Source organism: Microcaecilia unicolor, chromosome 2 (genome assembly GCF_901765095.1).
Source record: "Microcaecilia unicolor chromosome 2, aMicUni1.1, whole genome shotgun sequence".
Classification (NCBI taxonomy): domain Eukaryota; kingdom Metazoa; phylum Chordata; class Amphibia; order Gymnophiona; family Siphonopidae; genus Microcaecilia; species Microcaecilia unicolor.
Genome location: NC_044032.1, coordinates 316,662,741 through 316,686,363, shown reverse-complemented (window position 1 = coordinate 316,686,363; position 23,623 = coordinate 316,662,741). Strand labels below are relative to the sequence as shown.

At 41.2% G+C, this 23,623-nt stretch overlaps 1 protein-coding gene across 4 annotated transcripts in view; it reads left to right on the top strand.

Moving 5' to 3' along the window:
• The window catches only part of SLC44A1 (solute carrier family 44 member 1), an 851,962-nt gene extending 834,757 nt beyond the window's left edge, over positions 1-17,205 (top strand). For all 4 annotated transcript variants that reach the window (XR_003941047.1, XR_003941046.1, XM_030194328.1 and 1 more), the window contains one exon: positions 15,752-17,205. Coding sequence is in view for 2 of the 4 variants with exons in the window: in XM_030194328.1 (XP_030050188.1) it covers positions 15,752-15,775 (24 nt within the window). In the remaining 2 variants the exon portion in view is untranslated. The remainder of the gene's footprint in view (positions 1-15,751) is intronic.
• The last annotated feature ends 6,418 nt before the right edge of the window (positions 17,206-23,623 follow it).

The following is a 23,623-nucleotide window of genomic DNA, read 5'->3' as shown; positions in this document are numbered from 1 at the left end:
ATAAGATCAACAAACTCAAGAAGCATCCAGGATTACTCAATTCCCTGCCAATTTACCACCACCACTGAAACAACAGAGGAATAGATGGGTTACAGTAAGCTCTGGTAGACTAAGATCTGTGACACAGAAGCACTCACCCTCCCAGCCTTTGCCCCTGTCAAATTAGGAGTCACTGCCCAAGAAAGGGATATAGGTGTTGTCGTTGATGATACCTAGAAACCTTTAGCTCGGTGTGCTGCTGCGGCTAAGAAAGCAAATAGAATGTTAGGTATTATTAGGAAAGGATTGGAAAACAAAAATGAGGACGTTATAATGCCTTTATATCGCTTCATGGTGCGACTGCACCTCGAATATTGTGTTCAATTCTGGTTGCCGCAGCTCAAGATATAGTGGAATTCGAAAAGTTGCAGAGAAGGGCGATGAAAATGATAAAGGGGCTGGGACGACTTCCTATGAGGAAAGGCTAAAGTGGCTAGGGCTCTTCAGCTTGGAGAAAAGGCAGCTGAGGGGGAGATATGATAGAGGTCTATAAAATAATGAGTGGAGTTGAACGGGTAGATGTGAAGCGTCTGTGTACGTTTTCCAAAAATACTAGGACTAGGGGGCATGCGATGAAGCTACAAAGTAGTAAATTTAAAACTCAGAGAACATTTTTCTTCACTCAATATGTAATTATACTCTGTAATTCATTGCCAGAGAATGTGGTAAAGGCTTAGTAGAGTTTGAAAAAGGTTTGAATGGCTTCCTAAAGGAAAAGCCCATAGACTTGGGGAAAATCCACTATTTCTGGGATAAGCAGCATAAAATGTTTTGTACTTTTTTGGGATCTTGCCAGGTATTTGTGACCTGGATTGGCCACTGTTGGAAACAGGATGCTGGGTTTGATGGACCTTTGGTCTGTCCCACTATGGCAATACATATGTACTTAAGAAGTAATGTAGTAGAACCAGAGGCAATGAAAGTAGCACAACCCAAGAAACATCCCCCAAACAATGACAGATTGGTGATCGGAGACTCCATTATGAGGCATTAACTTAGGAACACAGTTCAAGGGTTCCAACCTAGTGAAATGCCTTCCAGGATCTTCAGCTACCAGATGTACCAATCAAATACTGAAAGTGATCCAAGAAGAGTGCAAGGCTTCAAATACTGATGTAATTCACCTGGGGACAAATGACCTGGCCAACAATAGCAAGTTTATGCACAGAGAGCATTCCAGAAGCTTGGGGAGGGACTGAAATCTTTGGTTCGGACTGTGGCTTTTTCTGAAGTAATTCCCACATGGGGGAAGGGAGAGGAAAGACTACGCAAAACAGTGGCCTTGGTGTAAAGAAGAAGGTTTTGGATACATGGGAGCATGGGATAATACATGGAAAAATAACAGGTTGTACTGTAATGATGGGATACATCTTTCTGTAATGGGAAAAAAGGATCCTTGGGGAGAAATTCAGACAGTATGTTTCTAGACATTTAAACTAGAAGGCGGGGGGTGGGGGGTGACAAAAGGAAACAAGGGAAATCGGAAAGTCACCCCCAGAATAAACATGATGGCAGCGGGAAAGATCACCTAAATAAAGAAAAGCACCTAAACGCACTAAGCACATGGAAAGCAAAATGACCACAAATGTTCGTAGGCTAGGTAAAAAGGTTCAAGACTTGCAAGCCCTGATGTTTGAAGAAAAATTGGATATTGTTGCTATTACAGAGACGTGGTTCAATGATTCCCATGAATGGGATGTGACTATACTGGGCTATAATCTTTTTAGGAAGGATAGAGAGGGCTGAAGAGGTGGAGGAGTGTCTCTGTATGTGAGAGACAATATCAGAGCGACTGAAATGCGGGGAACCTGGGGAAAGGAAGAAGCTTTATGGATCATCCTGGAAAAAGAAGATGGAACCTGTATCCATGTGGAGGTTATCTACAGACCTCCAGCACAAACGGAGAAGCTAAACAAGGATCTGATAGAAGATATTCAAAAGATTGGTATGAAAGGGGAGATTTCAACTTGTCTGATGTGGATTGGAACGTCCCATCTGCAGAATTGGAAAGAAGTAGGGAGATTGTGGACGCCTGTCAGTGCCTTGCTCAGACAAATGGTGACGGAACCCACAAGTGAAGGGTCGATGCTGGATCTAGTGTTCACGAATGGAGGAAGTGTTTCCAATATCCGATTGGGTGCCCATCTTTGTAATAGTGATCATCACACGATATGGCTTGATATAAGGGCAAAGGCGGAGTGCAGACGCACAAAAAGTACTGGATTTCAGATGTACTGATTTTGATAAAATGGGGGAATGCCTGAAGGAGCTGTTGGTGTGGGAAGGTGTAGGAGAAGTGGAAAATCAGTGGTCAGAGCTAAAGGCTGTTGTAAATACGGTGACTGATCTTTACGCAAGGAAAGTAAACAAAAATAAGAGAAACAGGAAGTCTATATGGTTCTCCAAACAAGTAGCTGAAAAAAATAAGAGTAAAAGAGGCTTTGTTCAAGAAATACAAAAGAACGCAACGAGAGGATCACAGGAAAGATTATTGGATTAAACTGAAAGAAGTGAAGAGGGCTATCAAAAATGAGAGCAGAAGAAAAAAATGTCTAAAGATGTAAAGATAGGTGACAAGACCTTTTTCAGATATATTGGAGAAAGGAGAAAAGATAGGAATGGAATTGCGAAACTGAAAAATAATGAGAATGGCTATGTGGAGAGTGAGGAGGATAAACTGAGCGTGTCAAACAATTACTTCTCTTCGGTGCTCACTGAGGAAAATCCTGGTGAAGGACCATGGATGGCTGCCGAGGGAATATCTGGGAATGGAGTAGATACTGTGCCGTTTATGGATGAAAGAGTTTATAAACAACTGGAGTATCTGAAGGTGAACAAAGCTATGGGGCTGGACGGGATACATGCTAGGATACTGAGGGAGCTCAGAGAGGTCCTTGTGGGACCTCTTTAAGATTCATTTAATATATCTTTAGAGATGGGAGAGGTTCCGCAAGATTGGAGACGAGCGGATGTGGTCCCTCTTTTCAAAAAACGGAGACAGGAAAGAAGTGGGAAACTACAGACCGGTAAGTCTCACGTCGGTAGTAAGAAAAACAATGGAGTCGCTGCTGAAAGAAAGGATAGTTAACTTTCTAGAAGCCAATGGATTACAGGACCCAAGGCAACATGGCTCTACCAAAGGAAAATCCTGCCAAACAAATCTTATTGACTTCTTTGACTAGGTGACCAAAGAACTGGATGAAGGACGTGCGCTAGATGTAATATACTTGGATTTCAGCAAAGCCTTTGATACGGTCCCCCACAGAAGACTCGTGAATATGCTGAAAGGGCTCAATTTAGGACCAAAAGTGGTGTACTGGATAGGAAACTAGTTGACTGACAGGTGGCAGAGGGTGGTGGTAAGTGGAATCCGCTTGGAGGAAAGGAAGGTGAGCAGTGGAATTCCTTAGGGGTCGGTGCTGGGGCCTATTCTGTTTAATATATTTGTGAGAGATATTGCTGAAGGGTTGGAAGGAAAGGTTTGCCTTTTTGTGGATGACACGAAGATAGCCCATAGAGGCCCAGATGCATCAACCAAACGTTAAAAAATAAAAAAACGTAAAAGTGCTTAACGATTTTTTAAAAAACGAGAATGCACTAAACAAACGCTTCAGAAATGTTCGGAGCGGTATTGAAAAGTAGGATGTATCACACGATCATAATTCCCGTCGTTAATCGGCCCCTAAAGCATGCGCAGAGCAGCCAAGCGTTATGCTGGAGTGTAAATTTAAGGGGTTTCGACATTAGCTTCAGAACTTTTAGTACAAGAAGAGTGCTGGGCAGACTTGTACAGTCTGTGCCATGAGAATGGCAAGGACAAATCAAACTTGGGTATACATATAAAGTATCACATACCATGTAAAATGAGTTTATCATGTTGGGCAGACTGGATGGACCGTTCAGGTCTTTATCTGCTGTCATTTACTGTGTTATTATGTTACTAAAGCCATCCTTTAAGGGTGTTCAGAAGAAATCCATGCTAAAGTGTTGCTTTTTACATCAGGGAGTTAGGCTTTGGAATAGACTGCCTTTAGAAATTTGGAAAATAATGCTATTATTCCTTCAGGAAAACATTAGTCTTTTTTTGATTGATGAGAAAGATGTTTTTTAGTTTCAATATGTTTGATAAGAAAGATCCTTTTTAGTTTAAATGTATTAGATCTGCAACTGTAATTAATGTTTTAGATTTATTTTTATTTATTTTATTGGTTGTATATTTGTATCCCACATTTTCCCACCTATTTGCAGGCTCAATGTGGCTTACAATGTTCCGTTATGGCATTCGCCATTCCAGAGTAAAAGATACAATTGGTGTTACATGGAGTGCATGGATGACGATATAGAATTAAGCTTACAATGTTCCGTTATGGCATTCGCCATTCTGGAGTACAAGATACATTGGTGTTACATGAATACATGGATGACAATGTAGAATTAAGCAGACGGATAAAGCGAGAAGATATTCAGATTAAAGTTGAAGTGGGGTTGTGTTATAATTAAATTATTGCTTGTTGTGGTATGCCTTGTTGAATAGAAAGGTCTTCAGAGATTTACGGAAATTGATTAGCTCATAATTTGTTTTTAAGGTAAGTGGTAGTGCATTCCACAACTGCGTGCTTATGTAGGAAAAGCTGGACGCATGTGTTAGTCTGTATTTCACTCCTTTGCAGCTGGGGAAGTGTAGATTAAGGAATGTACGGGCTGATCTTTTAGCATTTCTGGGTGGCAAGTCAACAAGGTCTACCATGTAGGCCGGGGCATCTCCGTGAATGATTTTATAAACTAGAGTGCAGACCTTGAACGCAATATGTTCTTTGATTGGTAGCCAGTGTAGTTTTTCTCTTAGTGGTTTTGCACTTTCGTATTTTGTTTTTCCAAATATGAGTCTGGCTGCAGTGTTCTAGGCTGTTTGAAGTTTTTTTTATAATATACTCTTTACTGCCAGCATAGATTGCATTGCAGTAGTCTAGGTGGCTCAGCACCAATGACTGCACCAGGTTGCGAAAAATAGCCCTTGGGAAGAAAGGCTTTACTCTCTTAAGTTTCCACATTGAATGGAACATCTTCTTAGTTGTATTTTTCACTTGACTTTCAAGGGTGAGATTGCGATCAGTGGTGACTCCTAGAATTTTCAGAGTGTCTGCCACGGGAAGGGAAAAGTTTGGTGTGATTACAGTGGTGAATTTATTTGTGTTATGGTGTGAAGTAAGTATAAGACATTGTGTTTTTTCTGCATTAAGTTTCAGCTGAAATGCATCTGCCCAAGAGTGCATGGTTAGGAAACTTTGGTTGATGTCGTTGGTAATTTCCTTTATATCATGTTTGAACGTGATGTAGATTGTGACGAAATCTGCATATATGAATGGATTAAGGTTCTGATTTGTTACGTTCCTCACCTGATTTCAGGCCTGCGCGTCTGATTCGCCGGCGAGATGCGGTCCGGCAGAGCTAGCCGGCTTTTTGATGTTTCTCCAGGATGGGTCGGTTTCAGTTTCCCAAGTCTGGCAGCCGTCATCCGGCTTAGAGCACAGGCAGCGGCCATCTTGGCTAGCTCAGGAGGGGGCGGCCATCTTGTATAAAGGAGATCAGGAAGGAACTCCATATTTGGTCTTGGGAGGATCTCCTATATGGCAGCCATGTTGGCTTCACCTGAGTGTGGTTTGCTCAGATTTCCTCACTATTTAAAGCACTGCCTCCAGGCCTTCATTGCTTCGGCCTCATTTGTTCTGAGGAGTTGCTGTCGGAGTGCTGTTCACCGACTTCCTTCTGTTCCTGTTTTTCCTGTGTACCAGACCTTGGCTAGTTATCTCGGATTTCGCTTGTTTGCTGCCTGCCTTGACTCTGGACTGATTTGACTATTTCTTTGCCCGTTGGAGTACTGGTTCTGGACAGTGTCTGTTTCCTGCTATCCTGGTCAGCGGCTGTGCAACCCCGCCGGTTCCTGAAGTCCTGGTGGCCGCCTGCAGCTGGGGGCTCAACTCCCGGTGAACGGTGGTCGCTTCCCAGGTGAAGCTAGGGGTTGTCTGGCTGCCTGACCGAGTGCGGTGTCACTCCATCTCTGCCGTGCTCAGTCGGAGCACAGGGGCTCACCACTACCGGGTCATAACATGATTGGATAGTAACTTGGCTAGTGGTATCATTAAGTTGGAGAGGGTTGGTGAGAGGAGAGATCCTTGAGGGACTACACAATCAGGTGTCCATGGGATTGATGTAGCTGAGTTAACTGTCACTTGGTATGATCTTGTGGTCAGGAAGCTTCTGAACCAGTTAAGGACATTACCTCCAATTCTAGGATATGTAGTAATATTCCATGGTTAACCATGTCGAAAGCACTGGACATGTCAAATTGTAAGAGAAGTATGTTGTTGCCAGTTGCAATTGCTTGTTTAAATTTAGTCAGGAGAGTGACTAGTACTGTTTCGGTGCTGTGGTTTGACCGAAATCCTGATTGAGGCTCGTGCAGAATTGAAATTTATTTAAGTAGTTGGTGAGTTGCTTGGTTACTATGCCTTCCATTAACTTGGTTATCAGCGGGATGGATGCAACTAGGCGATAGTTGGTTACGTCACTTGTGCTTTTCTTTGCGTTTTTAGGTAAGGGGGTAAGTAAAATATTTGCTTTGTTTTTGGGAAGAGTCCACTTTGTAACATATAGTTCAAATGTTTCGTGAGGTCTGTTTTGAATTGGGGGGGGGGGGGCTGATTTTATGAGGTTATTAGGGCATATGTCTAGTTTGCAGTGAGACTTGGCGTATCTGTCAAGCGTTTGGGAGATGCTAAGTAAGTCCATGTTCGATCAGCTGGGTATTCCCCCTGGATTGGGTCTAAACAATCAAGGAGTTTTTCGTGGTCCCTGGTATTAACTGGTATCGTGAGTCGTAGTTTTACAATTTTCTCTTTGAAATGTTCCGCAAGCTTGTCTGCTGATGGGGTGTCTGTGCTGTTAGAAGTAACCGGTGTAGTATTTAATTTGTTCACGAGTTGGAAAAGTTTATGTGTATCCTTATAGTCTGGTCCAATTTCAGTTTTGTAATATGATCTTTTAGTTTGTCTGATGGTGTATTTGTATTTTCTTTGTCGTTGCTTCCAAGCGTTGAGTGCGGAGTCGTCTCTCTTTTTATTCCATGCTCGTTCTAGTCTTCAAACTTGTGTTTTTAGTTTTTTCAGTTCTTCATTAAACCAAGGTATTTCTTTCTATGTGAGGTTTCGGATTGAAGTGGAGCTATGCTATCTAGTATGTTTCTGCATCTTGGAGAAATTGGTATGAATCTGGTGATGCTGTCCATTCATTTTTATAGAATAATTGCCAAAATGCTGATGGATCTATTTTGCCTCTCATGGTATAGGTTAGTCGTTCTTGTTTATGGTGTAAATCTTTTATTCGCCATTGAAGGGAGAGGTTTGCTTGTAGTGGTCGGACCAGGGTATAGCCGTCCATTTTGTATCTGTTAATGCCAAAGTTAGTTCAGAGGAGAATTTGTACATAATGATGTCTAGTGTGTGCCCTTTAATATGGGTGGACTGCATATTTGGCCAGTAGAGATCCCATAGTTAGAAGAAGTCCTTACATTCACCAACGTTAATTAAGTCAGTATCTTCAAGGTGAAGGTTGATATCCCCTGCTATAAGAAGGTTGGAGATAGAGACACATGTGTTCCATATAAAATCCATAAAGTGTATTTGGCATTCCTGCCAGTTGCCTGGCAGCCTATAAAACAGGACTACGTTTAGGTGGTCATGCAAAGTTGGATGATTGATTCTAACTGCGGCAATTTCAAGTTGAGGAATATGGATTCGGCTATAGTTGTGACATTAAATTGGGTTTTATAGATTATAGATGTGCATTTGATTAAAAAGATGGGTTTTTTTTTTTAGTTTCAATGTATTAGATATGCAATTGTAAACTCTCCCGAAAAGGATTTATTGTTTGTAATCCACTTAGAATCTCCTTTGAACTTAGCGAAATATAAGAATCAGCATAGCATAGATTCCCATAGGAATATTATGAGCATCTACACGGTTAACGCATGCTAATGCTTAGCGCACACTAAAAACTCTATCAAAATGCTAGCGCACCTCTAGCACGTCTTAGTAATCAAGGCCCTGAGTTAACAGAGAGAAACAGAATCTTCCTCTGTCCAAAAACTATCAGGGTGGAAATAGGTGATCTCTTATTTATTTATGATATTTATATCCCACATTTTCCTGCACAAATTCGAGTTCAATGTGGCTAACAAGCAAGAGGGGTCATTACAAATATAAAATAAAATTCATAAACCCATGTATTTCAAGGAAGGCGAAGCAAGATAAAGAACTATAAATACATAACTAATAATAGAGCATACAGAACAGAATGTAAGGGGAATTCAACAAGGCATAATGAATTAGGCATCAGAATCAACTAACAGGAATTTTTTTGAAAAGCAAAGATGTAAAAAGTTTGCAAAACACTAAGGGCCCTGATTACTAAGCCACATTAGAGGCACTATAGCATTTTTAGATCGCACTAACCATGTAGATGCCCATAATATTCCTATGAGCATCTACATGGTTAGTGTGCACTAATTTTTAGCATGAGCTAAAAACTCTAGCACACCTTAGTAAAGAGGTCCCAAAGTTATCATGCTGGGACATTATATATTTCAGGAATGAATTTCACCATGCAGTACCTTGGTAAGAAAAATTAGCAGTACAGTAGATTATATACTGCTTTCTTACAGGTAGGAGAAATGGAGACACAAGTTGTCTCTTACGCCTAAGGTTGCATTGCAAGAAGGTAGAGTAACAAGGGGTAGCGTGTAATCAGGGGCGGTACCACATACAATCTGAAATATAAGAGCTCAGAGTTTGAAAGCAATCTTGGCCCATGTAATTGAATCAACGGTGGAGTAGCCCTACCAAAGCGCGGCACATGAAGGACAAATCTGGCTACAGTATTTTGAGCAGTCTGTAATTTCTTTGCAACCTGCATAGAGAGAATTACAGTAGTTAAACTGGATCAGTACAAGAGAATGAACAAGTACGCTGAAAATATCTGTTGAGAAGGGCCTAATACGCTTCAGCTTCCAAAGTAATTTAAAAGATTTGGTGACCACATAGGACACCTGTCAGGACTGTGGTCATGACGCAGTCTCACCTCCGGAGGTCAGCTTCACAGGTGGCTCCAGTCTGTTCTTTTCTCTGCTACCACTTCCTTTGTGTTCCAAGCCTCACTCTGGTGTTCAGTGTGTTTCAAGTATCTTTCCTGTAGTGACAAAGGCCCTCAAACTTGTCCTTTAGATTGTAAGCTCTTTGAGCAGGGACTGTCCTTCTATGTTAAATTGTACAGTGCTGCGTAACCCTAGTAGCACTTTAGAAATGTCAAGTAGTAGTAGTAGTAATAAGGAAGGTGAGCACATTCATTCAGGGCCTTTGCAAAGCCAAAGGTCTCCAGGTTTGTCGGTGTGCTGGTGTAGCACTTCTGTCCTGTTTCCTGCCCAGGATTCCATTGTCAAGGCCCTTTTTAATTCTATTGAGAATTTCATGGATGCCACCTTGAAAAGGGATGTAAATTGTGACATCAGTGTAAATAAAAGGATGGAATCCCAATGACTCATGTCTCCCTCCTAAAGGAGCCATCATGACATTAAATAGTCTTGCCGCACACCACAATCCTGAGGAACTGAGTTTGATTCCCGGCACAGACAGCTCCTTGTGACTCTGGGCAAGTCACTTAACCCTCCATTGCCTGCCGCATTGAGCCTGCCATGAGTGGGAAAGCGCGGGGTACAAATGTAACAAAAAAAAATCAGGAGACCAAGGCAGTGAAAAGGAGCTTGACATTTTAGTTTGTAAGACTTTGACTTCAGGAAACTCTGGAACCACGACAAGGCTTTCCCACAAAGCCCAAATTGGTCTAATACATTTAAAAATAAGTCATGATCCACCACATCAAATGCACTTGACATGTCAAATTGCATGACTAGAACCTTATTACCCAAGCTAATTTCTTTCCTGAAGGCAAAAACTAAAGTGGCTAGGACATTCTCAGTACTGTTTGAAGCCAGATTGTGATGCATGAAGTAAGTGAAAGGTGAAAAGTCAGTGAGCTGGGCTACTACAATTCCTTTCATCACCTTGGTTAGTAAGAGCATGGAAGCAACTGGTTTGTAACTCGTAACATCACTCAATGAACCTAAGGAATTCTTAGGTGTAGGTGAACCCTTCTCATCTGGAAAGAGGCCATGAGTGAACTTGAAAGATATGTGCACCCTGAGAAGTTCAATGAATATGCTGGGGGCATTCTTCAGTAGATAGCTTGGACAGACACCAAGGATACAATGGGACGAGGACTATTTTGAAAGTAAGAATTTAACTATGTCAGAGGAGGGCACCTGAAAAGAGGGCTAGAGTCTTATTAGCAGGTATTCCAGCCCAATACTCAATCCATGACACAGGAGGAACAACACTATTGTCGGCAAGCTGGAGAACTGCCCTCCTAATTGTTGCTATTTTCTTTTTTGTCCACTTCCTCTCAAGCTTGTCACTTGAGAGTAAGGAGGGATTGATTGAACCACTTGGTGATTTAGTTGTGGCTTAATTTTGAGGGGGGGGCTAGGCTGCCAAGAATATGTTCACAGCAGCCATCCCACTTAAGCATGAAATCTGCAGCAGCAGGAGAAGGGAGCTGCTGGCTATTAAATATATGGACCCAAACAGAAATAAGATCTATATTGCCCCAGGACTTGCAAATTAAAGGATTGCTTCTTGTTTGAACTGCTTTGCCAGATTCTCTCCAGTAAAGAAAAATCTCAAGTTTTTGTGATCAGTCCAGGGTACATACAGTGGTGGAAATAAGTATTTGATCCCTTGCTGATTTTGTAAGTTTGCCCAAAGACATGAGCAGCCCATAATTGAAGGGTAGGTTATTGGTAACAGTGAGAGATAGCACATCACAAATTAAATCCGGAAAATCACATTGTGGAAAGTATATGAATTTATTTGCATTCTGCAGAGGGAAATAAGTATTTGATCCCCCACCAACCAGTAAGAGATCTGGCCCCTACAGACCAGGTAGATGCTCCAAATCAACTCGTTACCTGCATGACAGACAGCTGTCGGCAATGGTCACCTGTATGAAAGACACCTGTCACAGACTCAGTGAATCAGTCAGACTCTAACCTCTACAAAATGGCCAAGAGCAAGGAGCTGTCTAAGGATGTCAGGGACAAGATCATACACCTGCACAAGGCTGGAATGGGCTACAAAACCATCAGTAAGACGCTGGGCGAGAAGGAGACAACTGTTGGTGCCATAGTAAGAAAATGGAAGAAGTACAAAATGACTGTCAATCGACAAAGATCTGGGGCTCCACGCAAAATCTCACCTCGTGGGGTATCCTTGATCATGAGGAAGGTTAGAAATCAGCCTACAACTACAAGGGGGGAACTTGTCAATGATCTCAAGGCAGCTGGGACCACTGTCACCACGAAAACCATTGGTAACACATTACGACATAACGGATTGCAATCCTGCAGTGCCCGCAAGGTCCCCCTGCTCCGGAAGGCACATGTGACGGCCCGTCTGAAGTTTGCCAGTGAACACCTGGATGATGCCGAGAGTGATTGGGAGAAGGTGCTGTGGTCAGATGAGACAAAAATTGAGCTCTTTGGCATGAACTCAACTCGCCGTGTTTGGAGGAAGAGAAATGCTGCCTATGACCCAAAGAACACCGTCCCCACTGTCAAGCATGGAGGTGGAAATGTTATGTTTTGGGGGTGTTTCTCTGCTAAGGGCACAGGACTACTTCACCACATCAATGGGAGAATGGATGGGGGCCATGTACCGTACAATTCTGAGTGACAACCTCCTTCCCTCCGCCAGGGCCTTAAAAATGGGTCGTGGCTTGGTCTTCCAGCACGACAATGACCCAAACATACAGCCAAGGCAACAAAGGAGTGGCTCAGGAAGAAGCACATTAGGGTCATGGAGTGGCCTAGCCAGTCACCAGACCTTAATCCCATTGAAAACTTATGAGGGAGCTGAAGCTGCGAGTTGCCAAGCGACAGCCCAGAACTCTTAATGATTTAGAGATGATCTGCAAAGAGGAGTGGACCAAAATTCCTCCTGACATGTGTGCAAACCTCATCATCAACTACAGAAGACGTCTGACCGCTGTGCTTGCCAACAAGGGTTTTGCCACCAAGTATTAGGTCTTGTTTGCCAGAGGGATTAAATACTTATTTCCCTCTGCAGAATGCAAATAAATTCATATACTTTCCACAATGTGATTTTCCGGATTTAATTTGTGATGTGCTATCTCTCACTGTTACCAATAACCTACCCTTCAATTATGGGCTGCTCATGTCTTTGTCAGTGGGCAAACTTACAAAATCAGCAAGGGATCAAATACTTATTTCCACCACTGTATGACCAACCTGGATTTCGTAAGTGGAACTATAAGAACTATAACTATAAGAAGCGCACCTTCTTGGCCAGAGAGGACCATAACCTAGCAGAGAAGGTAAATTTTGATCTCTTTTAATCCCCATGTGGTCCACAGATCAATTCATAGACACCCATTCTCAGAGGCTGATGCTCAGAACTCCTGCGGTAAAACCAACAGTGCAGAAACCATACCACTGGAACAGTGCAGAAAACTAGCTGAACAATGCTCAAAGGAAATGGTATTCAAATTATATGCACAATGTAAAAGTGAAAGCAAGGGGGAGCGTGCTTGGTGCATACGCAGAAGAGTTTTACGGTAAACTCAGCTTTTGTATGCATGCGCCAGGCAAACCTAAAAATGAAGCCTGTTTTCTGCACCTTTAATTATAAGCTTTTTATTTTAATTTTTTTACTTGGAAGGCTTACATTTAAGTGCAAGAAACAGGTGCCAATGTGTGCTTTCACTTTCGAGTTCGCTCTAACTCGCACATACCCGTCTCATTACCATCGCTTAAGGGGCTTGCACAGGCTTCCTTCTACTTCCACATTAAATAAAAACTGACAGATTTTAAAGAGAGAATCATTAGAAATCCTCTCTTCAATCACCCTAATGCCTGCTCTGAGCTGGCATTAGGTTTTTAGCAGTAAGAGTGACTTTGTTTTATGCACTGTTCTCTGAGCATTGGAAGAGAATAAGAAATGACCTCATGTTTGACTATATTTGCATGCTATTTGCACTAATCGTTGGTGAGCACATTGTCTTCCTCGCTAGAGCCCTCTTAGCATTCTGTGCTCACTAATGCCGGTCTTAATCCAGCGGTAATTGCCTCTAGCACCAGTGCTACATTTTGAGCATTGGCCCATCAGGCGGGTAATACCATCAAGTGCCAGTCTTCTGCTCCTGGTGCTCAGAAAACAGGCTAGCATCAGATCCTTCTATAGAGGATAGTTCTCCTGTAGATATGATCTCCTATCTTTGGTAAAACTCAGAAGAGGATTCATGATCTTCATAGTACCATTTTTGGTCTACACAGATGTAATTTCCCCACTTACTGCAGATGTTTGTCCAAAAACCCATCAATCTTCTCCAAGCCTAGTAACTCGAAACTAAGATGCCTTACTTTATCTCAACCTCCAGTTAACCAGCTGTCACAGATAGAAAAGAGATTTCTTCCACAAAAACATGTTTTTGCACCCTCTGGTATATGTTTCTGTTCTTGTTTTTTCACTTTTTATTTGAAGATGTATCTTACCAAGGGAATCCCACCTATATAATATGTGGTTTCATTGTACTTGCCTGCCATCAGAGAAAGCAAAATTGCTTATCTGTAGTAGTTATTTTTTGATTTCATCAATGCAGTGAACCATACAACCCACTTGCTTCCCCACTGGCATTACTTGAAGAACCCTAGCAGGAAGAAGGTAAAAGGGAAGTATAATATAAGCATTCAGATATCCAGCACAGTTAATAATGTACCAGAAGGTAAATTTTTCAATTGAGTGAAAAGCTCAAGGGAAGAAAGATTGTCTTAGGAAACTGAAAGGTAGAGCAATAAAAAGAAATGTGAAAAAATACTTTTTCATGAAGGGTGTGGTAAACACCCAAAAAGGACTTCTAGCATGCTCAAAGCAGGAATGACTGGGCCTTTAATAGCAGGGAACTGGGCAGAAGACCAACAGACTTAGTTGGATCTGTTGCAATATATAGTAGGTGGGCACAAATAGGTGAGTGGTGGAACAGTGGTTCTTATCTGATGACATTTGTGTTACTACATATGGCTTATTAAACTGCTGTCCTTAGAAGCATGGTCCAGAGATCTGGGTGTGGCTGTTTCTGATATCATCTTGCAGGGTCTGCTAAATTAGTAAAGTTGACTTCTGTGAACTATTGAGAACAGCAATATAAGTTTATTTACAGAGTTACATTTCCCCTAGGAGTGCTTTTCTAATGGGTACAACACAGACAAATAGTTGTTTAAAATGTGGGACACTGGCAGTTACTCTTGGTCATACATTCTGGACTTATGTACCTATCCAGCATTTTTGGAAGAATGTGATTGCTAAGATTTGTGCATATTTTAAAAATAAGTTTTTCACTTTTACCACAGATGTTTTTATTTGATGATTATTCTGTTTCTAACCAGAAACCTTCAAGAATGATATGCATTAGATGTTTTTACTAGCACACAGAATTATCTTACTATAATGGAGACATGCTTTACCACCACCATGCAGTGGCTGAACTTAGTATATGCCACCATGGTTATAGAACACCACAAGACAAGCTGGACTCATGCTCTGTGATGGAGATCATTCCAGAGGATTTGGGAATCAGTTTGGACTGTGGTGCCACACCTAGCTTCTAGTTAGGTTCTGACTGTATATGAATTGTTGATCTGACTATACATGAGTCACTCCTGAATACACCATCTCAACATTTGTTCCAGACTTGGATAAGAACTCACCAAGTCTGGACTTATTGCTAGGTTTAAGGAAATGAGGATGTGGCGAGAGTGGGTAAGAAACTAAAAAAGTGTGTAAATTTTTAAGCGGTTCCAGAGGTCATGTAGAGACTCTAATCTTTCCATTTATCAGCTTTGGTTTGGAAGTGTACTTCTTTCTTAATAAAGAAAGCTGTGAAAAATCGCTGTCTTTGGAGAGCTATTAAAGATTGGCAACTTTGCTTCTCTAGTTCTTCTGAGGGAAAAAAACAATGAATTATAATTTACAAGGAAGACATTTACTGCAGAAATCGTAAAAGTGTAAGGTACAGATATGTTTTATTATACTAGATGCTTTAAAAGCTTGCTTCTGATTTGTTGACAGTTCTCAACTGATGTTTAACCTTGGGAATGCTGCTGCATGATGATGAATTGCATGTTGGGATTCTACTTTTGGAAAGGTTGACACACAGATTATGAAAATTGTAATTACCTTAAAATGGACTGACATTTTATCAAAAATGTTAGCTATAGCTCTAATAATTATAGCTCTTCAGGTATTGTCTTACCTTTTGTGAGTCATGTCTGTAAGGGTATACAGTGCACATGAAACCCTTTGCTTGGGGCAAACATTTATTACAAAATACACCAATGGTCATAGCATTCCCGCTGATGAATCTCTAAGAAATCCTGACATTGACTCAGTCTCTGCTATGCCTTATCAGTCACAAGGATTTTGTTGAATTTTGCTCTAGAAAAAATCTTTCTGCGCTCCAACATGTTTTTGTTTGTGGAAACTCTATTGATGGTTTGTCTAAGCCATTCTTGTATAACTTTCTTTTCTAGGCCCATGGAACAAGTTCAACTTGAAAGTAAACAGCCAATATGGAACTTGCTGACATTCCAAATCAAACAAAACATAGCCAAAATCCCAGCCAGGGTTTTCCTCTCTCTTCATTTTTGTTGAATATGTACTATTCTCATACGGGTGACTACAAGCAACATTACCACAGTTACATTGATTTGAATAGGCATTCAGCTGATAAAAATTGCAAAGATCCTTGTCACAGATTTTAAAGAACAGACAAGATTCTTGGCTGAAACTGGGAAAACAGCCTCATCCTCTCCCTCCTTTATCATAATGAGGCCAAGAACTTTCAGTGAACAACTTTAAAAAAACAAAAATTGTGCTGAATTCTTTACTGAACACTGAGCAACTTGTAAGTGATCTATTTTTGACACAGATTAATCATGGCTTTCATTGATCGTTTCCCACTTACAAGAGGATCATGTGGTCAGTTCTGACATTACCTGTAGAAAGCTTCCAGATCACACCGATGATTGCATTAATTGTTCTACTTTGAAACATCGATAGAATCCAGTTGTGATACCCTAAAGGCCTGATTAAAACTTTTTGGTTTGGTACTGTTCCTCATGTGGAGATAATTTATATGCTAGAAAAAAAATTTTCATCTCTCCTTACTGAATCTATAAACATTCCTCTGAAGGACACCTGCCAATCTCAATGAGTTTGAATTGGACCCAGGACTGTGTTTTTCAAGTTATCCGAATTGTTTTTTTAAATTAGGTAAAAACACTCCTCAGGTACTTAAGCATTTAAAGAGTCCTGAAATTTGTATAAAAACAGTGAATATGAAAAGTTTTCACCTGCTTCCATGCACATTTGTTCCTTTATGTGTGGGAGCTCCTGCAAATTAGAGCAGCAGTCACTGAAGTGACTACTGGGATGTTGCAGGCAATACTGCTTCCTATTGAATAACAATGCATAATTTGCAAGGAATGAAAATCTGTCTAACTTTGAAAATGTCCTTTAAATCATATGCTCTTGTCATTATAATTCCTTCATTAGTTACTTTCTGAAGTGGTCCACAGTCGTAACTGTTTTGTGTCAGATATGGTTATTAAGAATTCTTTCTTGGAACTAGAGAAAATAGAAAATAATTGTTTCTTTTACTGAAGAAGTCTGATTGCTTTAGTGTATGCTTCTCATATTTTGTTTGAAAAACTAGATTTTTTTGGACTATTTACCATCTCACTGTTTTGAAAATGTGTTTTAATTTTGCATTTAATAAAGCTACACATACATTGTCCCCAGATACTGATAAAGGAAGTTGCATACTAATGACATTTTGGTTTGAATATGAGGAGCTGAAGCAGATTGATGTCGCTATCTATGGTTTTAGAATAGCATTATAGTTCTTTTGTAATCAAATACATTATGGTGTCAGAAGCCCTGCTCCCCTGGAGAATGTAGGGCATTTTTTTCCTAGCTAATGACATTGTTCTTCACCACTGTTTTCAAACACAGTGTTAAGTCTGATTTGAAAGACAGGGTTTGGTAGTGGTTAGAGGGGAAAAGTAATGAAAACTATATATTTAGGAAGCCTCCTGCCGGATAAATCTCTTTGAATATCATGCAGTGTGTGTGCAGTTGTGCTTTGTTGGGCCCTGCTCCTATCCCCACTAAAAATCTTCGATGGGGAAATGTGCTCAAATTTACCTTAGCAATCAGAATAATTGTGATAACATTAGTGATGGAGTAGTAGGTGAAACAATCTTCTACCTAGATTAAAGGCACTCACACAGTCAAGCTCTGCACTGGCTTTGCTCATCTTAGGAACGAAACAGACCCGTACAAAGAGATACACATTTAAAGGGCAACTATGTGGAGGAGTAGCCTAGTGGTTAGTGCAGTGGATTTTGATCCTGAGGAACTGAGTTCGATTCCTACTTCAGCTCCTTGTGACTCTGGACAAGTCACTTAACCCTCCATTGCCCCTGGTACAAAAAATAAGTACCTGAATATACTATGTAAACTGCTTTGAATGTAGTTGCAAAAAACACAGAAAGGTGGTATATCAAGTCCCATTTCCCCCTTCCCTTCCCACCTATTCTATAAAGGAAAATGGCGTACTTTCCTTCATAGAATATTAGTGTATCAGGTAAAATGTGTGCCTATAATTTAGATGCAAGCACTTACACCAGCCATAAAGCTGGCATAAGTGCTCACCCTAAGTTGCTGAATTGCATGTAAATTATGGTATTCTATAATTCTTTATTGAATTTACCTCTTCCTTCTGTCTTTGGAGGAAGCAAATTTGCCTTTAATGTAAAGGGCAGTTCATTTCTAAATGTATGTGTAGAACTAAGAAATGGCATTTACAGAGCTGGTACAACTGAAAAGCATGCATGGTTACTAAAGGATCATAACCAAGTGTTGATAAAAGGTAAATGCTAGTGTTTGCGTTCTAGCTAATTAGGCTATTTTAGAAGATGCTTAAGGTTAGTGTTTTTCATTATTTTCAATATTCTACCATTTATTGGTTTGTAGTTTGTCCTTTTTTTTTTAATGTGTAATGGTTTTTAAACAGAAGCCTAATCCTTATCAAAAGCTATAATCATAGCATAAGAAGTGCCATGCTAGGTCAGACCAGTGATACACTTGAGCCCAGCATCCTGAAAGGTAGCATGGAAGAACCTAGTAGATTCCAGTGGGATGATCTCCAGAAATGAGAGGTGACTAACACCATATCTACACGTCAAAAATGTATTAATGAATCCATCCTCCAGAAACTTATCCAAACATTTGTTTAACCCAGTTGCACTATTAACTTTGACTACAGTCTTGACCACAGCATGAGTATGAAATTAATATTAGGAGTGAAAGACAGGGAAGGCATTTTGCTACAGACTGACAGCAAAAGATGGAACAATCTCTTCACTTGTCTTATGTGTCACTGTTAAGTGAAGAGATTGTCAAAAACATGTAGAAACTGTCTTGAAAACCACACAAGGAGCTCATAATATACATGTACAATAGAGGCAAAAGATGATTTAAATCTCTCGTATATCTGTTGTTGAATGTACAACACTAGAGAATTAGAGGAAGGCTTCCATAACAGTGTTTATTCCAGATACCAAATCATTGAAGCACAGAGGTCATAGGAGATTATAAATTCAAAGTTAAATGCATCAATGATTTTTTTTACAGATTGTTGAATACAGAATCACATTAATTGTTCAGTATCTAGGTGAGAGACAGCTATGATTTAAGAGGAAACAGAATAAGAGGCTGTATGTATTTAGTTACAAATGCCTGCACTGTAGATTATACACAGATCTTTAGTTCGAGCTTGTATCTTTAGGTGTTTATAAATTGTAAATTTAGGGCTTATTTTGCAGTAAATTTAAGAGTTCTTTCAGAGTACACAAGAAACCTCCCTGTGGTTATCTGTGTTTTCACACCACAGGGTACCTTTCCAGATATGTATGTGCATGTCACTTTGGAGTCCTTGGTGCAGAAAAGGTAGAACATCAGAGTGGAGGATCCAGTAATTGCATTGGAGGTGTTTTATCAGTGTTTCAGTTAAACCCTCAAATCAGAAGCTATAATCATTGTAAGCTGTTTAAAATATGTAAAATAAAATGCACCAATCAGAGGCAGGTAGAACACAGAACTATCTATGTAGTACATCTTCATTGAGGTTCTGGATGGAATGAATTCTCATGATGCTAGTTAGCCTCTTGAGAAAATCCTCTGTAAGAGATATATTATTCATATCATATAGGGTGTATGGAGTGGGCTTCAGCACCAAAAAGATAGAAATCATGAGAACTGGCAAAAATAAATCTAATGCCATAGAAATATTTGATAAGGAAGCTGGAAGAAAAAAAAAAAATCTCTGTAAATATTTAGTCAGGTGGATCACAAAAAAATAGGATATGTAGGAGGAACCTAAAGAAAAGGCTATAGAGTGCTTTACATCTTCTATTTCTGTATACCACCTGTTTTCATCCAAAGGAGGAGGGGAACCCAAAGCAGTTCAAATTCTTTGGGAAGGATATGGAAGTGAAACATGGATTTATAGGACATTGTAAAGAAAAAAACAAGCATTTCAACTGTGGTGCTACAGAAGATTTCTGAAGATCAGCTGGAACAGCAGGATTTCCAATGAAAGGGTGCATGAGCTGTGGGGAGATGGACAATCTCTGACAGATGATCTGGCCGGAAGGAAAATGAAATCTGGTGATCATGTAATCTAGATGTTCTGGTGGCAAACCAATTTAGCTCTAGAGGGCAAGAGAGTTAGGAAAACACAACAGCCTGAGATGGTGATATAAAAAGTGATCAAGAGCTGGAAATACGGGTGAAGAGGTAGATAGAACTGGTGCACTGTAGTTACAGAGAGCTTTTATTGAAAGATTTTCAAGCAGATATATGCAGCCTTTGTTTTTATAAGATGAATCCTTTAGCCCATTTATAAACTGCTTAGTTTACATTTATTTTATTTACAATGCATGTGAAATATTTTACTGGAGGAATCCATTATTATTTTTTTGCATTTTGCTCACACCTTTTCAGTAGTAGCTATGTAAATGACAGAAATGGCAGTTCTGTATCCTAGGTGCTCACATTTATGTGAGTATTACACACAAATGTTTAGAATACTAGTATTTATGTGGTAAATGCTATTATGCTGCCTAAGCACTATTCTGCAAATAACCACTTAACAGTTCATACTTGCAAGGGTGCCATACCTGGGGGCAGTGCCGTAGCGAGGGCAGCTGACACCCGGGGCGGGTTGCCGCTGTGCACCCCCCCCCTGGAGCACTTACATCGGAAAGCGGCGAGGGACAATCCGCCCCGACTGCACGTTGCTGGGAGCTGCGTCGGCTCCGCTGGTTCCCTGCTCTCTCTGCCCCGGAACAGGAAGTAACCTGTTCCGGGGCAGAGGGAGCAGGGAACCAGCGAAGCCGACACCCCCCCAGCGGCGGGCACCCGGGGTGGACCGCCCCACCGCCCCCTTCCTATGCCACTGCCTGGGGGGGTGGAGCATGGGTAGGAAATAGCTGAAGCTCCCACTTATGTGCATAATTTACAGATTACAGTAAGTTATGTGCATATTTGCCACACATAGCCATAAAACTGGTGTGAAGAGCGCTTAATGTTGGGGTGAATATGTACATGTTAGGCATAGTGATAGCCAGTTTTACACTAGTATTCTACAAAGAAAAGTGGGTGCCTAGATTCCTTTATAGAATAGGCCACTATAGTGTGCCCTCTAGGCACCTAATTGGAGGCATCCAGTTAAAGAATTGCCCCAATGATTCCTTACCTGGGTTTCATGAACACTCTTCAAGGGTTCTGTGTGGGATTGTCGGTCACCCCTGCACATGTCTGCTCCACTGATAAAATGGCTGCCAGAACCTCCTGTGCCAGTCTACCAAGACTGTTGCTCTAGGTCCTGGCAGCTGTTCTGAGTCTGGAGCCGGCATGGGTAGGAGCACTGCCAGCTCCTACTCATGCCAGGCCCAATCTCAAAATGGTGGTCGGGACCTCTCTGCTGTGGGAGGTCCTGGCAGCCATTTTGTTAGTGGAGCTGGCATGGGCTGGCAATTGCTCCTGTCCCCTCTAGACCTCTAACAATAGAGTAGGCCTTGGGGGGGTCCTTGTGTTAGGGATGGAGGAGGAGGGATGAGAGAGTGGGGTTCCTCTGTCTATGAAAAATAGTTTAGAGCTTTCACCATAGAAAAAAGGTTTGGAAAGTCACTGCATTAACACATTCCACAGATTTTCATTCAGGCAATTTCCCCCGGATTCTATATATAATGCCCTAATTTGGGCACAAATGCAAGTTAATTGATTAACAAGCCCTTAACTAGCAATATCAATCAGGATTTGTGTATGCATCTGGTTGCACACTATTCTATCAGGCACGGTGCCTAAATCCCATGGCACATTTCTGAAAATGGAGTGTGGCCAGGGCCATCCCAAAAAGTTGCATGTGCCAATCTTTTCCCACACCCATTTTTGAGCACCATTTACTGAACCTAGTTTTTTATGTACAAAATTTGAACTTCTTGAAAAAAGGGGGGAAAGGGAAATGGTACTTGATATACCGCCTTTCTGAGGTTTTTGCAACTACATTCAAAGCGGTTTACATATATTCAGGTACTTATTTTGTACCAGGGGCAATGGAGGATTAAGGGACTTGCCCAGAGTCACAAGGAGCTGCAGTGAGAATTGAACTCAGTTCCCCAGGATCAAAGTCCACTGTCCTAACCACTAGGCTACTCCTCCACTCCACTGTCCCCCAAAAACCTTGATACTTTTTCTGCTGGTCTCTCTCATACCTATTGCCCTTAAGCTGGAAGTATGTACATATCTAGGTCAGTGGTTCCAAAACTGAGAGGTCATGACAAACAGTGATGCTTTCCTGACCTTTGGAGCGCCACTGTAACCTGTGCCCAGTAGTGGCAGTCAAAATGGGGCCCGAGAGTCATCATTCAAATGCCCTCCCCATTCTTAGACTGGAAACCTATGCAGAATTCTGGGGTCTTTGAACATAGGGCCTCTGCTAGGTCTACTGCTAAGACATTTGTACTCTGGATAAATAGGATGAGGAGGGGCGGGGATGTGAATTTTTCAATGTTAAATATGGTCACTGGATAAACATTTGAGAAGCGCTGATCTGCAATAGAAGGTGGTCTGTATTTGTGTTATGAAGAATGACACCGTTTCTGCTTTAATACAAATAACTCATTCAAAAAACACATTTCTAGATGAAAAAAAATTAAGGTGTGTACTTTAAATCTGGGGACACTTTTTACAGGGTTTCATTTTCTGCAGATACAGTCTCAAATTACATTTCTTATGCAGCCTTGTTGAAACAGTAATGATTGATTTTTCTTAACTAGCAAGAGTTATAGGCCCCTTCCCTCCCCCCCCCCCCCCCCCCCCCCCCCCCCAGATCTCCCATCCTGTGCAAATACATAACAAGTTTGCTTGATTACAGCCTCTGCCCTTACAAATGAGGGGCAACAGGAGGGCCTGCCATCCTCCCTACCTGGTCCCAAGATGCAGCAGAGAGCCTGTTTCTTGCCCCATTCTGTTCTAAAGAAACACCTCCATGTGCAGAGGAGCCTCAAGGAGAAGCCCCATGCTCATATAATCGACATTCTTTTGTCTGTAACACTCAAAAGTAGAGGAATGCCAGAAATGCACTTTGGAAAACCACCTGAATAAATAAGCTCTCTCTTCCCCCCCCCCCCCCCCCCCCACCTTTTCCTCTCAGTGCAGTTTTAATAGTGTCTTTGCAAGTCTACCTCTGAGAGGAGGAGAATACGTGGGACATATTGGAAAAATCTGAATAATAAAATCCAGTGTTCATCATACTGTAAAAGTGCATTCACAGCTTTCCTCTACTTTTGAAGATTACACTCCTGTCAAGTACCAGCTATGGATTTACGCCCATTCTCTTGAACCTTCTTAGTGAAGTGGCAGCAAATAGAGTGATATTGAGCACCAGGAGTGCCAATTCATGGCTCAAACAATATTAGTTATCCCTGGTTGTCTATCTTACAGTGCAGTTTGTTTCAAGAACACACTGTATATCATTTGTGGTCATGTGCAAAAAAATATGCAAATCAATAACTACAGTGACACCTAGATCTTTTTCTTGAGTGCTAATGTAACAGAATCTTCGGCTAAGTAAATCAGGAGACAAGAGGCAAATGGTTCCGAAAACAAGGCAGCTTTATTGCTAGCAATGAACAGTACCGAGATCAGTCTCGGGATACTGCGTCACGAGCGTCATCTGACACTCGTTCTTATACAGATTACTGGTCATGCGCATAAAACGCATCATACGTCACACATACACATGCGCAGTACAGGCACATGCGCAATACATTAGT